The sequence below is a fragment of the Elephas maximus genome, chromosome 23 (assembly GCF_024166365.1).
Source record: "Elephas maximus indicus isolate mEleMax1 chromosome 23, mEleMax1 primary haplotype, whole genome shotgun sequence".
In the NCBI taxonomy this organism is placed as follows: Eukaryota; Metazoa; Chordata; class Mammalia; order Proboscidea; family Elephantidae; genus Elephas; species Elephas maximus.
Genome location: NC_064841.1, coordinates 61989790 through 62005733, shown reverse-complemented (window position 1 = coordinate 62005733; position 15944 = coordinate 61989790). Strand labels below are relative to the sequence as shown.

The window sequence follows — 15944 nt, the reverse complement described above, 5'->3', positions numbered from 1 at the left end:
ATCCATCCCATAGGTCGTTGTTAGATGCTGTCGGGCTGATTTCGACTCACAGTGACCCCGCGTGATCTTTATGGGAGCAGATGCCCAGGTCGTTCTCCTGAGTTGCTACTGGGTGGGTTTGAACTACCAACCTTTCAGTGATTAGCAGAGTGCTTAACTGTTGCACCACTAGGGCTCCTTAAAGCAACAGGTAGTCGAAGTTGATCATCTGGAAAGCAGATCATCCAGAGGGATCTAGCGGTGTTCCTACTGAAGCCCAGAAGTGGCTTGAGGTGTCTTACAGTCTGTGAGTCTCTTGTTCGGCACTTGTTCATGAGGGCAGCTCTGCCTAAGTCTCCCTAAAGTCACTGCCGCCTTCTTCCAAAAACAAAAAACAAACAGGAAAAAACATTGCCATCAAGTTCATTCCAACGCACAGCAACCCTATAGGACAGAGTAGAACTGCCCCATTGGATTTCCAGGGCTGTTAATCTTTACGAAAGTAGACTAAAACAGCTCTCTCCCGAGGAGCGATTGGTGGATTCAAACTGCTGACCTTTTGGTTAGCAGCTGAGTGCTTAACCACTGCATCACTAGGGCTCCTTGCTACACTCTTGACCCTGCAAAACCACCACAGGGAACTGGTATGTGTCGGTGTCTCCCTTGGGACCCCAAGCAATGCCAGGCACCTATGCAACACTCTGGGTCAGGCTGGCCAAACTAGCTGCCGCCTCACCTGGAGGTTGGGGGGATGGAGTGGCCCGTGTTCAGGTTGAAATAAGTGCCCCCATCTGTGCTGGGGCTTGTCACAGGAAGAGCCATGGGTGCCAGGGTCCCGTGGCCCCACTGGCTTGAGAAAGCTCATGGTAAGGAACAGCTGTGACTGTGGAGACGCCACTGGGGCAGCCCCTCTCCCCCTGCTACCGTGATCACAGTCCTCTGGAATGGTCCAGGTACAGATGGACTGAATTTCGGGCAACTCCAGCTCTCTTTGGGGTAGAATTGTACACTCATCTAGGTCTGAATTTGACATAAATGGTGATGGGACTGAGCTCAATCTTTTGTGTCCTATTTCCAACTGACTCCACTCCGCCCCAGCTTACTGGATGGCCTTGTACAGCAGAGCCACCGAGCTCCCCAAAGTCTGGGGCAGGGGTTTGCCAGAGATCCTAGGCTGGATATGTGGGCACAAAGACCTTGGACCTGCTGAGTCGGGGGCGGGGATCTGCAAGGAGCAGATTTCTAGTTACAGTAAGTGGATACCACCGACATTCCCTCAAGTTAATTTTAATATGCTTTAGAATTAAACACACATATGCAACACAGAAAGAGTAGGCGCGGGAAGAGGAGTGTTGTGACTTCATTCAGATAGTAACAGAGCGTGCCCGCCCTCCAGGCCGCCCACCCCACCCGACAACCATCCAGAGCTGAGTCCCAGCAGGTGGTGGGCAGAGGGCAGGGGCAGGACGTAGACACTTCTCCCAAGTGACAGGGAGAGACGGCGATGTCTGTGGTCACGCCTGAGGCAGCTGGGGCTGCAGCATTTGCTGGTCAAAACAGCTCTTGCCTGGGAGACAGATGAGAAGACTTCCCGTGTTGAGAGAGAGAGGTTCCAATCCTAATGCTGTGGGGGTGGAAGTGGCAAGGAGGGGGCGCAGCAGCTGCCGCCCAACTTTCCCGGGAAAGGTGATGGTTCAGGTCGGGAGGCATCAATGATGAGTGCCCGTGATGGAAAAACGAAGCCAGGGCAATGTGGAAACTGACTCAAGTACCAAGGTCAGGGCTGGTTAGTTAGGCAAGGCCGGAGTCCACCTAGGGAGGGATTCCTTAGACCTAACATTGCTACAACGTTTACTGCAATCGCCTAGCACGCGTCCTACCCTAACACCGGAGTCTGTATCGCTGGGTCACCCTACTGTGCAGGTGCGGTTTTGGAAGCAGTTCTGAGAGCTGAGCTGTGGCTGGGTGTGTGCCTGTGGGCAGTGCCTGCTCCGGGAATAAATACGAGTGTCAGTAGGGCTAGTTGGTGGGGTGCTCTGCTCTAATGGAACGCCCACTTCAAGATCACAGCGTCATGCAGAGAGAGCCACTAAAGGAAAAAAGAAAATGTCTTCAATGTGTATCTACGGTGTAGGTCCTAAGATAGGCAAAAGACCGTTGGCGGTTTGCTGGAAATGGTGTACCTGAGGCCCGCCAGCCCAACTTTGAAGCATGCTGGGGACACACCACCAGGTATTCCGGTGTGGCACGTGTGGTGGGCCCTGGACGCACCAACCCCTTTCAGTGGGCCATTTCTTCCCTGCTTCCCAGCTTTGGCCACGTGGGATTCTTGCCTCGGACATGCTCAAAGACAGGTGTGTGCTTAGAACATTTTTTGGGGGTCTTAGGGAGAAAAGTGCAGGGTCTTTTTCACACACAAGAAACAAAGGCATCATTATCATCACCATATCGACTGTTAAAACTACGTCTTTCTTTTGTGTGTCATGCCCCTAATCTTCCACAGCACTACGTGAACACCATTCACATTCTAACTCTACCATTTTGGAGACGAGTGCTAGCCCAGGAGCCGGTGATACTGGCTGGCTGCTTCCCTGGGCTCCTCTATTGGGAGACCCTCCTGGGCCCAAGATGGGGACCCCCATCAGTAGGGGCTTTGCTCAATCATCTGGGCTTCTGAGATGTCGAGTGATGATCTAGCCGAGCTTGGAACTCTGTCCTCCAGGATGGAAGACTGGGTCTTCTGGAAGCCCCTGCTGAAACCCCTGAGCCATCTCCATGTGCATTGATGGGCTGAGTTACAGAACTTAGTGATGGGGGGAGGAATTGCCTAATGAAATGGGGGCCTGAACGAGGTTCCTATTTCAGTGGACTGACCACTTAAACATTGCATCAGAGCACATCAAATGGAATGCTGGAGAACGTTTTCCTACTCTGTGCCACGTCCAAATATGGACCCCGTCAATGAGGTTCTCCTTTACAAGGATGGGGCATGAATGGTCTTGGTCATCGCCAAGGTCATTCCCACTCTCACCCTAGAAGGTTATGATCTTCCACGTGTTTGCCGAGGAGGCAACAGCTTAATGACTGATTCCCAGATGACTTTTAGGAGAAAAGCAAAACTTGTGTTTAAGAGACTGTAGATGAGTCACTGTCATGAGTAACACCTGCAAAACTGCTAACCCTCTCCAGGGTTCCCACTCATGACAGGAGCATTCTTAATTAAAACTTGTGGATGGAATAACAGTGACCTTACATCACATTGACTAAGAAGCTGACTGACCCAAAGGCAGTTACCATTTCACGAATCGCTGGTGTCCATGTTAAATAGATCCCATGTGGTGGTAGGTACAAGGCGCTTCTTCTCTGTATCTTTTTTTTTTTTTTTTTTCTTTTTCTATTTTGGGTAGAAATGTTCCTGGGAAGCTAGATAGAAATGCATTTTCATTTCCCAATGATTCTGAGGCACAAATTAGAAAACTGCTGACTGTCATTAAAATATGTCAGCATTTCTTGTTATAAAAAAATGCAATTCAGAATGGCTGCATGTGTATACAGGTATATCTAAATATACACACATCTTGGCGCAGTGCACAAGGATTCACCCAGGTAGATTCAAAATGGAGATATTTGTAACTGACCTGAAATTCCGCAGTGGAAGTTCATTGCTAAAGAACAAGTCGTTGCTGGAGTTATCTTTCTTTTGGCTCTAACTACGGTCACACATTTCACATCGGACTATACCACTCATACCTGCCTACGTGTGTGCCAATATCAAGACAGTCGTACCCGGGAATCAGAAGAGGGCTCTGCTAGGACACAGTTATGCTGCTACTGAGCATGCGTGCAGGACCAGCTCTGGGCCATCAGCTACTCTGGCTAATTCTCCCTTAGGATGGAAGCGCTCAGTGGGCGGATAAGCCAGCCGGGCACTGCAGGCTGCACAGCAGCGTCATCTCGGTGTCGTACTGACTCTGGCCGGAGATGGAGGGCCGGAGGAGGAGCAGCGGTAAATGGGGGATGTGGGGGACAGTTTGACTGGGCTGGTCGGATCCCCAGTTTGAAGTTTCCAAAGCAGCTCTTCGTTGGTTCGGCTTAGCCTCTTCTTTTCCTGGGTTTCTTTCTCCACGTATTCTTGAAGATTCGCATTTTCTTCTGACAGCTGTCTGCAAGGGGAGGAAGATAAATCATCAAATGGCAGTCATGAACTTGACACTGGCCAGGCCAATGGGTGTTGGGCAAAGGTAGGTGGCACAGGGGACAGGGACAAGCCAGACCGACAGCAACCAAGAACCTGAGATGAAACATGATTTCTGCATGTCGCATTGCCACGTCTGTTCCAGAGCCTCTCCACCTGAACCTAGGCAGCTCACAGTCCCTCTGCCTGGGGCTGGGGAGGCGCTAGTTGTCCTCCAGGGGACAGAGCAAAGCCATAGGCTGAAGAAGAGAAGGGGCAGTGGAGAGCTGGTGTGAGGGGTGGCTGGTGTGCAGCGTGGAGGGACAGGCATGCAGGTCAGCCACCAGCAAAAATGACAGCACACAGAAGACCACTGCCCAGGGCCTCTCTGCCCTGCCAAGCTGCCTGGAGGATGCCTGTCCCTGCCTCTCTGCCCCTGGCTCCTGCCCGCACTGTGGCAACCCCCTTCCCCACCCCGACTCTCCTGCAAAGACTGATGAGGTATCTGTCTGCTTACAGGGCAGGGACCAGCCTGGCGCCTAGGAAATTCTGTTAGTGCTTGTTTAGAAAGGATGCTGAATGGAAAACATACCGATGCTTTTTGTATCCTCCATCATGAAGCCCTTAGGAACCCTGGTGGTGCAGTGGTTAAGTGCTCGGCTGCTAACTGAAGGTCAGTGGTTTGAACTCACCAGCTGCTCCACTGGAGAAAGATGTGGCAGCCTGCTTCTGTAAAGATTACAGCCTTGGAAACCCTATGGGGCAGTTCTACTCTGTCCTATAGGGTCGCTAGGAGTCGATCTTTCTAAAACAGCCAGGCCAAACAAAACAAGTGCAAATAAGTAGGAGTCACACAGACTCCTCCCTGGCAACAGACCTCAGGAAGGGACAGGGCATGATGCAGTCAGTCATACATATTCACTGATTGGATCGATCATTATTATGCATTAAGGCCCAACCATGCGTATTCATTGAGGTCCCAGTGACTAGGGGAATCTGGACCTTGGAGCTTTCTCTTTTGCGGCTTCCTGGATCTGTGAGAACATCTATGCCTGATGTGTCTGTTTGGTTGCATCCTTTCTGGTTATAATAAATGGGTAACTGGAAGTAGAGGTAGTCTCTGTGAGTTCTGTGAGTCATTCTAGCAAATTCTAGAACCCACCAGAGACAGAACCAGCAGAGAGGCTGGTGTTTACCTATTTGGCAGGGGCTGGAAGGGCAGAGTCCCAACTGTGGAGACCCAGCTCTGAGTGGTTAGTGTCAGAGAGAGGAAGTGCCACATGGGTGGCTGGTATCAGGATGATGAAATGGGAGAGTGAGGACATGAGTTATCCTCAGTTTGGAAATTAGCCTTATGTTGGCTGTTATTTGTGCAGACAGCATCACTGAGGATCCATTGTGTTCAGCTACTGAGCTTTGTTCCAGCATGTTCCACCCCACTATTCCGTGCCCAGGACTAGTTTGCATTGCCTCTTCCAGGCTGCCTCAGAAGACAGGGCACTGGCCAAGGGCCCAGCCCGAGCTTGCACTGAGGAGCTAAGGAAGCTCTGGCATGATTGCTGGTGGCTTGGTTTTACCTAGAAACACTCTGGGGGCATTTCTCTCCAAAACCTCTGGGGGACTAGTCTCCTCCAGAAATGAATCCCGTAACCTTCCAGCACATGGGTGGTCCCTGCTGCACACATCTGCCTTTCACTCAGTTCTCCCGTGGTAGGACCCACTGGAAACCCTATGGGGGCAGTTCTGCTCTGGGTCCTATAGGGTTACTATGAGTGGGAATCAACTTGAAGGCAACGGGTTAGGTTTTTTGGTTTAGGACCCATTGGTAAGAGCCAAGCCATTAGGCCAGGTGATGTGGTGGCCTATTTTTTGTTCTTCCATTCCTACGAGACATTCTAAGAAGCAGTGTGTGCAAGCTGCACAGCTCAGAGGAGAAAGGTAAGCTGGACTTTGGGGCAAACACAGAGCCCTGGAAGACACTCAAAAGCAATGGCCCTTTGTAGGTGACATGTTCTTTGTGAGCTTGGACACGCAGGCCCACCTACCTGGTGACAACAGTGTTTTGGTCGATCCTGGCTTTGAGGTCTTCATTCTGCTGCTGGAGAACTTGGATTTTTTCTTCCAGGATAATGTTCTTTTCCACCTGCAAAGGATGCAGTGTTGAAGAGGTCTCAGCACGGCCACAGGACAGGAAGTAACCTGAGCCCTCAGCTTCTAGGCTTTAGAGGATCACCAAGGACAGTATTTTGCACACAGAAGTTTGCATTCCAGTCCTGGGTCATAAAATCACCTTAGAGGGATGTGATCGGCAGTTCTTTGTTAAATAAAAAATAAAATAGAACAGAAAATACCAGAGTGCACTGTATAAGGTAAAAGAATTGCTACATGAAACTTTCAAATCGATATATATCTGACGTATATATGTGTTTTATAGATATTGTGTGTATATGTATATGTGGGGTTCCTATATTTTTTCTGTGTTATGGGTTGAATTGTGTCCCCCCCCAAATATGTGTTGAATAGCTGCGAATGGGATCTTGACTGGAAATAAAGTTTTCTTTGTTATGTTAATGAGGCTATACCAGCATAGGTTGGGTCCTAAACCTAATCACTTCTGAGTTATAGAAAGACCAGAGTAGACACAGACACACACACAGACAGATAAAAGGAAACAAGGAATGCCTAGGGCTACAAATAAGGAAGGAATATACCCAACCAAGACCTTGATTTGGACTTTTAACCTCCAGAACCACGAGAAAATAAATTTTGTTCTTTAAAGCTACCCACCTATGGAAGATCTGTTTCAGTAGAACTAGGATGCCAAGACACTATGTGAAAGATACTTTTTTACAGTGAGTGTTCCCAGGTCCTCGTCATTGTCAGAGAGGAGCCTGGAACACCACCAGGACCTAGTTTGGGGAATGAGTCCCATGGTTCTTCCCAAAGGGTCCCCTGTACTCCATGACCATCCGTGGCCAAGCACACCTGCACTACATGGTATTCTGAACTGATGGAGGATGATCAACATAAATAATGTGGACACACACTTTTCTTCTCAGGCGTTGGGCATGCAGGACCAGAAAGTGCAAGGCCAGCTTGGTGTATTAGAAAGTGATATCACCCCAGGGTGCCATTGGGTGCCGTCAGTCAGTGCTGACTCATAGCAACCCCATGTGACACACCAGAACTGCCCGCTGTAATCCTTATGGGAGCAGATCACCAGGTCTTTCTCCCACGGAGCTGATGGGTGGGTTCGAGGTGCTAACCTTTTGGTTAGCAGCCAAGTGCATAACCGTTGGGCCACCAGGGCTCTGTCTATGGTTGCTAATCCCCGGCAATTTATGCTATTCTCTGACAGTGTGTCCCCAAGGGCCTGAAACCTGGCTGACCTGCAGACACATTCCAAGACGAATTCAGAAATAAACTCTTGCTTGAAAAGAATGTGACGAGCGTACTGTTAGCATAGTTAGTCTATAAAGAAAATGATCACGTCTCCATAAGTTAGGCTTAGAAATCTGAGCCAAAGGGCTGGCCTCTGTCCCTACTCTTCAGCAAGTCACTTCAACCCCCTCACCCAAACCCCCTCGCCCTGGTCTTTGCTCTCAGCAAATGCATCGTGATTAAATAGGTGCTTTTTCCCTGGGAAGTCTCTGGAATGGGAAGTCATGCCTGCCTGCTGGATGCCTGAAGTGTGGCTAAAAACAGGCAAACAAACCCAGAGACTGGGGGGTGACCAGCACAATTGGATGCAGATGGCCTGGCTGGGAGGGGCCACGCTTAGAGCCGCTGGTCCTCGCAGGGCCAGGTTGCATTGCAGGGCCGGGGGCGGGGGGGGGGGGTTGGGGCGGGGCAGGGCTCTCTCTGTGAGCTCCCACTGGCCCGAGTCCTGGCCAGAGTGGGAATCTCTGTGCTGTGGGGGAAGTGCCAGGTGGCCAACATCACCCAGGATGGTGGTAACTAGAGGCTGGTGCCTCATTCTGACCCTAGTGTAACGGACAAGCACCCCTGCCATAAGAGAGGGTTGGCACAAGGGGACTGTGCTGGACACAACCTCATGCAATGGGTGGGCCTGGATCAGATCCTGGTTTGGATAATGGGGGCCTGCCTGAAGCGCGGCAGGGGAGGTCTGTCTGAGGCATGGGGGGTCTGTCTGAGGTGTGGGGGCCTGTCCAAGACATGGGGGGCCTGTCTGAGGTGCGGGTGGCCTGTCCTAGGTGTGGGAGCCTGTCTGAGGTGCGGGTGGCCTGTCCTAGGTATGGGGGCCTGTCTGAGGCGTGGGGGGCCTGTCAGAGGCACGGGGGGCCTGTCTGAGGCACGGGGGACCTGTTCAAGGTGCGAGGGGGCTATCGTAGGTGCAGGGGTCTGTCTGAGGCGTGGGGGGCTGTCTGAGGCGTGGGGGGCCTGTCTGAGGTGCAGGTGGCCTGCCCTGTCTGAGGCGTGGGGGGCCTGTATGAGGTGTGGGGGGGTCTATCTGAAGCTGAGGGGGTCTGCCTGCTGAGCCTGGGTACACCCCGTGCAGGGTTTGCCCTCAGATAGTTCCGCTTTGAGATGCACTGGTCCAGGCAGGACTGTCCGAGGCTGTGGGCCGAGAGCTGGACCGGCAGCGAAGGGGGCAGAGCCCAGAGACGCAACAGCCCAGTGATGTATAAACACCTACTCCCCAGCACGGAATGGGTATGCAGTGCTGTTTTCCATCCACTTCCCATGTGCTGCTGCTCTGGGGGCATCTGGTGAGTTCTGGCTCTGACCGTGACCGTGGTGTTGTTAGTGGACAGCGGGTATGTGCACCACAGTAACTCCTGGGTACTGTTCAAATCACCTGTGCGTGCACTGGAGATGTGACAGATGTAAATAAGGAACACTTCAGGGACAAATGGGAAACAAAAACTGGATGAGAGGTACGTTCCTGAGATGGCAAGGTGAGATTCGGTAACTGAAAGAGAGCAGGATACAGAACACTTGGACGATAAAGTATTTGTGTTTCTGTGTGTTTCTGTGTGTGTGTGTTCGTGTGTACATGTGTGTCTGTGTGTGTAGACACAGACAGAAAACGCTTTGGAAAGTGTTAAACAGTGAGTGGGGGAAATATGATAATATTCTCTTATTTTTGTTAATCTTATTGTTTATCTTATAACGTTCTGCAATGCACATGGCTTTTCGTTCATAATACCAAAAGCTTACTTGAAAAATTACAATTCAAAAAGGGGAAAAGAAAAGAAAAACAGCCTGTCTGAGATGGTTGGGACAACTTCCACATCAAGACTAGATCCCCGTGGCAGCAGGCTTCTTTGCGTCTAGCTTTGGACGCCTGTCTTAGACTCAAGCCCTTGGCCAGGTCCTGCGTCCCTAAGGTGTTATCGTTGTTTTTAGTTGCTGTTGAGTAGCCCCCTGACTCATGGTGACCCCATGCACAATGGGAATGGACACTGGTGATTCACAGGCAGATTTTTGGAAGTAGATTGCCAGGCCTTTCTTCCTAGTCTCTCTTAGTCTGGAAGCTCTGCTGAAATCTGCTCAGCATCATAGCAACATGCAAGCCTCTACTGACAGACAGGTGACGGCAGTACGTGAGGTGTTCAATTCCCGGTCTCCTGCATGGAAGGAGAGAATTCTACCACTGCATCACGAGGGTTCCTGCCCAAAGGGTAGGGAAGTGAAATCCAGGGTGTTCTGCTGCCCCTTCAGGAGGCCTTTTGTGGTTGTACGGGAGCCAGGCTAGAAGGGTGAGGTGGGAGTTTTAGTGAGAGCAAGGGCTTAATCAGGCTCAGCACTTTCCCTGGGCTCTGCCCTGTATTAACCGTGGGTGAGCCACTGACTCTCTCCCCAGGCCTTTATTTCCTCACCTGTAAAATGGGGCTAAGGAGCCCTAATGGTCCAGTGGTTAAAGTGCTCAGCGGCTCACCGAAAGGTCAGCAGTTCTAACTCACCAGCCACTCCATGGGAAAATGCTGTGGTGGCCTGCTTCTGTAAAGATTTACACCCTTGGAAATACTATGGGGCAGTTCTATCCTGTCCTGTACGGTCGCTATGAGTCGGAATTGATGGCAACAGGTTTGGTCTTGGTTTTACAATGGGGCAACAACAATAGGGTTGTTGTCAGAGAACAAAAGGCTGCCAAGTGCTTTGTGCCGCACTGGCACACAGCAACACTCGGTCAACGTTGGCCGCCAGACATCCCAGAAGTGGGGAGAAGGAAACGGTGCCTTCACAGGAAAGAAAGAAGATGGTGAGGGACCAGGAAATGGCATTTTGGGGCTGGAGGCAGGGCATCAGAGGGGCTCCAGGGTTGTACAAAATGAAGCCACCTCTGAGATAGATCCCTCATCCAAACCCCAGCTTCAGAGGACAGGCCTCGGACTCGGTTCAGACACAAGCAATGAGCAGGCGTGGAGCACGGCCGCTGAGTGGCAGCAGTGTGACCTCAATGAGGGCAGCAGGGGAGTCCCCAGAGGTCACCGGGGCTCTCCTCAGACACACCCACTCACCAGCTTTTCTAGCTCAATGATCTTCTTCTCCTGCTGGTGTATTTGCTGGTTCTTCATCTCTAACACCTGCTTCAGACTGTTCATGTCCTCTTCCAAGTGCTGGTAGGGAGCCAGGGCAACCTGCAGGGGGACAGTGAGGAACTAGTGCCCAGGGCTCCCACCAGCTGTGCACCAGCTCCACGCAGTCACTACAGCTGGCCTTTGTTACCAAGCTGCCCAGCAGGCAACTAGAATGAGAGAGAGGGAAAGAGAGAGAATGGGAGAAAGAGGAAGACAGGGTGTGAGAATGAGAAAGAGGAAAAGAAAGAATGAGAGAGAGAAAAGAAAGGGAAGGAGGGAAGGAGAGTGAAAGGGGGAGAGAGAATGAAAGAGAGAGAGAGGGGATGGTCGCAGCCTCTCCTGATGAAAATGCCCCATTAGTTACCCACTGAAAAGGCTGAGAAAAATCCAACCCTTTGGGGAGGGAGAAAGAGAGAGAGAGCGCATGCGAGAGAGAGAGCCATCCATCATCCACAGAAAAGTCTGGATGCCGCAACTGCCTGACACTACCAGCCCATCCCTAAAAAGAAACTCACGCAGGAAAATAGGAACTGCACTATTGGCTTTTACCCTTCACCCAGACTAGCTGGTCCAACAGGCAGGTGGGGGTCTTACAGGTCCCAGCTGCGCCCAGGGAGAGGCACCCATGCACTGGAGATGAGAGCAATGGTTTAAAGAGGAGAAAAGTCATTTTAGAAAAAGGCACATCAGAGTTGCCTGATTCAGCAAGAATACAGAACATCTAGTTAAATTTGAATTTCAGATAAACTATATACACATATAGTTTATCTCCTTACGGGCCAAGGAAAGAAGTTGCCTTTTGGTACCCTGGTGGTGCAGTGGTTAAGAGCTCAGCTGCTAATCAAAAAGGTTGGTAGTTCAAATCCACCAGGCGCTCCTTGGAAACCCTATGGGGCAGTTCTAACTGTCCTATAGTGTCGCTATGAGTTGGAATTGACTTGATGGCAATGGGTTTTTTTTTTTTTTTAAATCTGTCTGTCTATCGAACTTAAGTATTACACGGGATATACTTATACTACTTAAAAGTTCATTTATCTCTAATTCAAATTGAACTGAGTGTCATGCTTTTTATCTGGCAACCCCACATTAGACAGAAGGAGTTTTGCCAGCTTCTCTGGGCAAAATTCCTCTCAACCTGCAAACTCAATGCTTTAGCTAGTGCCTCACTGTGCTTTAGATGCGGGAGAGAACAGGACCGAGGGGCAGTGGCAGAACCTGGCCAGGGGGAAGAGGTCCCAGGCGCGTGCTGATCACAGGAGCTCAAGGACCATGGCTGGAGTTGCTGCTTTGTTGTTGGGTGCCATCGAATGGATTCCAACTCATAGCGACTCCATGTGACAGAGGACAACTGCCCCATAGGGTTTCCTAGGAGGTCTTTCTCTCATGGAGCCGACAGGTGGGTTCGAACCACCAATCTTTCGGTTGGCAGCCGAGTGCTTAACTGCTAGGCCCTCAGGGCTCCTTTACTGGCTGGGAAGGGATGTGGAATTTGGAAGAACAACATTTGAGGGAGAAACCCACAGCTCTCAGTGGCCTCAGGGGAGATGTGCTGACAGGACTATGTTTAAAAACCCTGAGGAGGTGGTGGGCAGCTGATCAGTGTGGAGACCTTCTTGCTGCGGGGCTCTGTGGGGAAGCCACGTGGTTCCACTGGGGTGAGGCTAAACACAAGTGACTCATTAGGGCCAGCTGGGGCCTGTGAGGGCTGGAAAGCGGTTGACTACCTCCAGCTGCTCTTCCGTGTTTTTCCTCAAAGCCTCCTCAAATCGTCGGGCTCTGTCCCGCAGAGACTGGCTCTGGAAGGTCAGCGTGTCCACCTGGTCCTGAAAGTAATGACAAGTCCACCTTGGTCCCTGGGAACGCGGCAGCCTGGGGAACTGGTGAGGGGACAATCACCTCTCCTTGGTGAACTCTTTAAAGTGTACCGGGATCAGAGGCTGCTTGGATTTCCCCTCAGGGGAATGAACAAAGAAGGTTTTGTCCCTAGAATTAAGTGCAAGCTCGAGGAACTTTCCGGCCATTGCATGATGGAGGGAGATACAGCCACCCCATCACCCCTTCATCCTCCCCCTCCTTGGCACCTTGTCCAGAAAAACAGTTGCCATCAAGTCAGTTCTGACACATAGTAGAATTATGCTCTACAGGGCTTCCAATGGCTGATTTTTCGGTAGATTGCCAGGCCTTTCTTCCGAGGCACCTCTGGGGGGACTTGAACTTCCAGCCTTTTGGTTAGCAGCTGAGCACGTTAACCATTTTTACTACCCACAAACTCCTGCCTTGTCCAGAGCAGACCACAAACACACTAACAGATGAAGAAGTAGATTTTTATGCCAAATGGCGCGTACTGACAGCGAGGATGGGAGTTCTCAAAGCAGGCAGCCAGATTGTGGGTCTCCTGAGATGCAAACCCGATCCCTCGAATAAGAAGCTTGCAAGTGGGGAACATTTCATATCTGTTCTTACAGAGTCGGGAAATGAGCGGAGAGAAGGCAACCAGTCGCGGCAGCATCTAGCCCCTGATGTTAGGAAGGACCTCAAGCAACCTCTCAAAGAAGAAAATTTGTCCTTTATAAGGCTCAAGCCAGAGCCAGTCAGACCACCCTTGACTTCTTTCTCTGCCTGGGGAGCCCCTTCACCACCACAAACACTCTAGTTATTGAGTTAGTCAGCAAAGCCTGCCGATTTTACCGCCTTCGTATCCCTGGGGAACCTGGTAGCACAACTGTGGAAGAGCTCGGCTGCTAACTAAAAGGCTGGTGGTTTGAAGTCACCAGCCACTCCATGGGAGAAAGATGTGGCAGTCTGCTTCTGTAAGGATTTCAGCCTTTGGGTAATTTTTACTGAAACTCTATGTAGCAGTTCTACTCTGTCCTACAGGGTCACTAAGAGTCAGAATCCACCCAACAGCACTGGGGTTGAGTAACCCTGGTATCCACTAACTCTCTTCCATTCCCACTCCCTCTCCCTCAGCTCAGGCCACCCACTGACTCCTCCCTGGGCCTGATATCCACATTACAACTCTAGAATGCAAACCTGATCCTGTCACCCCTCATCTAAATCCCTGCGGTCCTCAAGGTGAAGTGGGCAGGCAGTGCAAACGGTCAGCATGCTCGGCTACTAACTGAAAAGTTGGCGTTTCAAGTTCACCTAGAGTTGCCTTGAAAGAAAGGCCTGGCAATCTGCTTCGGAAAAACCAGCCATTGAAAACCCTGTGGAGCACAGTTCTCCTCTGACCTCAGTGGGGTTGCCCCGAGTTGGAGCCAACTGGATGGCAGCTGTTTATTTTACTCTTTGCCGTCAAGGGGAAGTATGCACGCCACAAGGTGCAGTGTGCTGGCTTTGCTCTTTCTTCTTCAGTGCAGAAGACCCTGTTTGGCAAACCCCCTGAGCAGGTTTGTTTCCCACCCACTGCCTTTCTTCCCCCAGTCATTTCCACTTCCTTTTTGAGAAATAAAAGCTCCACAGTAAAATTAAGTGCAAATGCTGATGAGTCAACATAGTTGTCAGTGGAAGTTTCTATCCAAGTGAGCTGGTGAGTGTCAATCATGGACCCCCACTCACACGCCCACTGCAAGGCAGCAGGCACCTCCTCCCAGGACGGGACAATAAAACTGACCATATGTCTGCACGGCTCCTACACAACTCCTACCTCTTCACTGTTGTCAGAGGAAGCCCTTCCCATCAAGTTTCTTCCCCTCCATTAAAAAACAAAACCAGCAACAGACTCCTAGACTGGATCTAAAATATCAAACTGTCATTTTTCCTGCCTTATTCACTATACCCAGCACAGACCCACCGGGATTGGGTGGTTCTGCCGTATTCAGACAGGAGAGACTGGTCTTCCTCTTGGCTTGGCGCCTTTTATGTCAAGCTAAGAGGCACAAAGGCCCAGCTGGCTCCTAGCTCAGCATGGCCAACTCAGGAGCCCACCTATGGCATGATGGTGATGATAAGTGCCACGCTGGTAGTGACGACCGTGATAGCAATGGCCTCTCCCTACAGCGCTATCTGAAGCTGTCGTGAAGGAACTTACTTTACCCATTGCCGTCCAGTCAACGGGAACCCATAGCGACCCTATAGGACAGAGTAGAACTGCCCCATAGGGTTTCTAAGGCTGTAATCTTTTTTCTGTTCTTTAAAAAAAAATTTTTATTGTGTTTTAGGTAAAAGTTTATATAGTGAGTTGGGTTCTCATTTAACAATTTTTATACAGATTGTTCCCTGACATTGGTTACAATTTTCACAATGTATCAGCATTCTCATTATTTCTATTCTGTTTGTTCTGTTTCCATTGATGTAGCTTCCCTGCCCCTCCTTGCCTTCTTATTTTTGCTTTAGGGTAAATGTTGACTATTCAGTCTCGTATTGTTGTTTGTTTAAGGGAGCATATTACTCACAGGTGATATTGTTTATAAGCCAATCTAATATTTGGCTGAAAGGTGACCTCCAGGAGCAGCTTCAGTTCCAAGTTCAAAGGGTATCTTAGGGTGATAGTCTCAGGGGTTCCTCTAGACTCTATTGGCCCAGTAAGTCTGATCTTTTTCAGGAATTTGAGTTTTGTTCTACATTTTTCTCCCATTCTATCCAGGACCTCCTATTGTGCCCCTGGTCAGAACTGTTGGTAGTGGTAGCTGGGCACCATCTAGTTCTTCTGGTCTCAGGTTAGAAGAGGCTGTGGTTCGTGTGGGCTATTAGTCCTGTGACTAGTTTCTTCTTCGAGTCTTTGGTTTCCTTCATTCTCTTTTGCTTCAGACGAGTAGAGACCAATGGTTGTGTCTTAGATGGCCACTCACAAGCTTTTAAGACCCCAGACACTACTCACCAAATGAGGCTGTAGAACATTATTTTTTATGAACTACGGCATGCCAAATGACTGAGTTGTCCCACGAGAGTATGGTCCCAAGATTTTTAACCCAGTAAACTAATCAAGGCTGTAATCTTTATAGTAAGCCGACTACCACATCTTTCTCCTTGGAGCAGCTGGGTTCAAACTGCCGACCTTTTGGTTAGCAGCTGAGCGCTTAACCCCTGTGCCACCAGGGCTCTTTTGAACTCTTATAGTGCTCCCTATCCGCATTACTCATTTGGTACAAAAATGTGTGTTACTGTTTGTGGTTGGCTGATTCTGTTTGTGTCACAGCTCTCTGAGTAGACAGCAAATTCCTTAAGGGCAGGGTGTTTGTCTTATTTACCTTACTGTATTCCAGTGCTAAATACAGGATTCTGTACACAGTAACGGGGCTCTG

General features: G+C 50.2%; 1 protein-coding gene across 8 annotated transcripts in view; it reads right to left on the bottom strand.

Annotated features, from left to right (window-relative positions):
- Window positions 1–1233: 1233 nt before the first annotated feature.
- MTUS2 (microtubule associated scaffold protein 2) overlaps window positions 1234–15944 on the bottom strand; it is a 763477-nt gene continuing 748766 nt past the window's right edge. For 5 of the 8 annotated variants that reach the window (XM_049867774.1, XM_049867780.1, XM_049867775.1 and 2 more), the window contains 4 exons: window positions 12423–12521; window positions 10639–10758; window positions 6199–6296; window positions 1235–4142 (listed from right to left, as the gene is read on the bottom strand). In XM_049867774.1, coding sequence (XP_049723731.1) covers window positions 3929–4142; window positions 6199–6296; window positions 10639–10758; window positions 12423–12521 — 531 coding nt within the window. In that variant the 3' untranslated portion in view covers window positions 1235–3928. Of the gene's footprint in view, window positions 4143–6198; window positions 6297–10638; window positions 10759–12422; window positions 12522–15944 lie in introns of all 8 variants that reach the window. The other 3 variants (XM_049867778.1, XM_049867781.1, XM_049867779.1) reach the window with 3 other exon arrangements.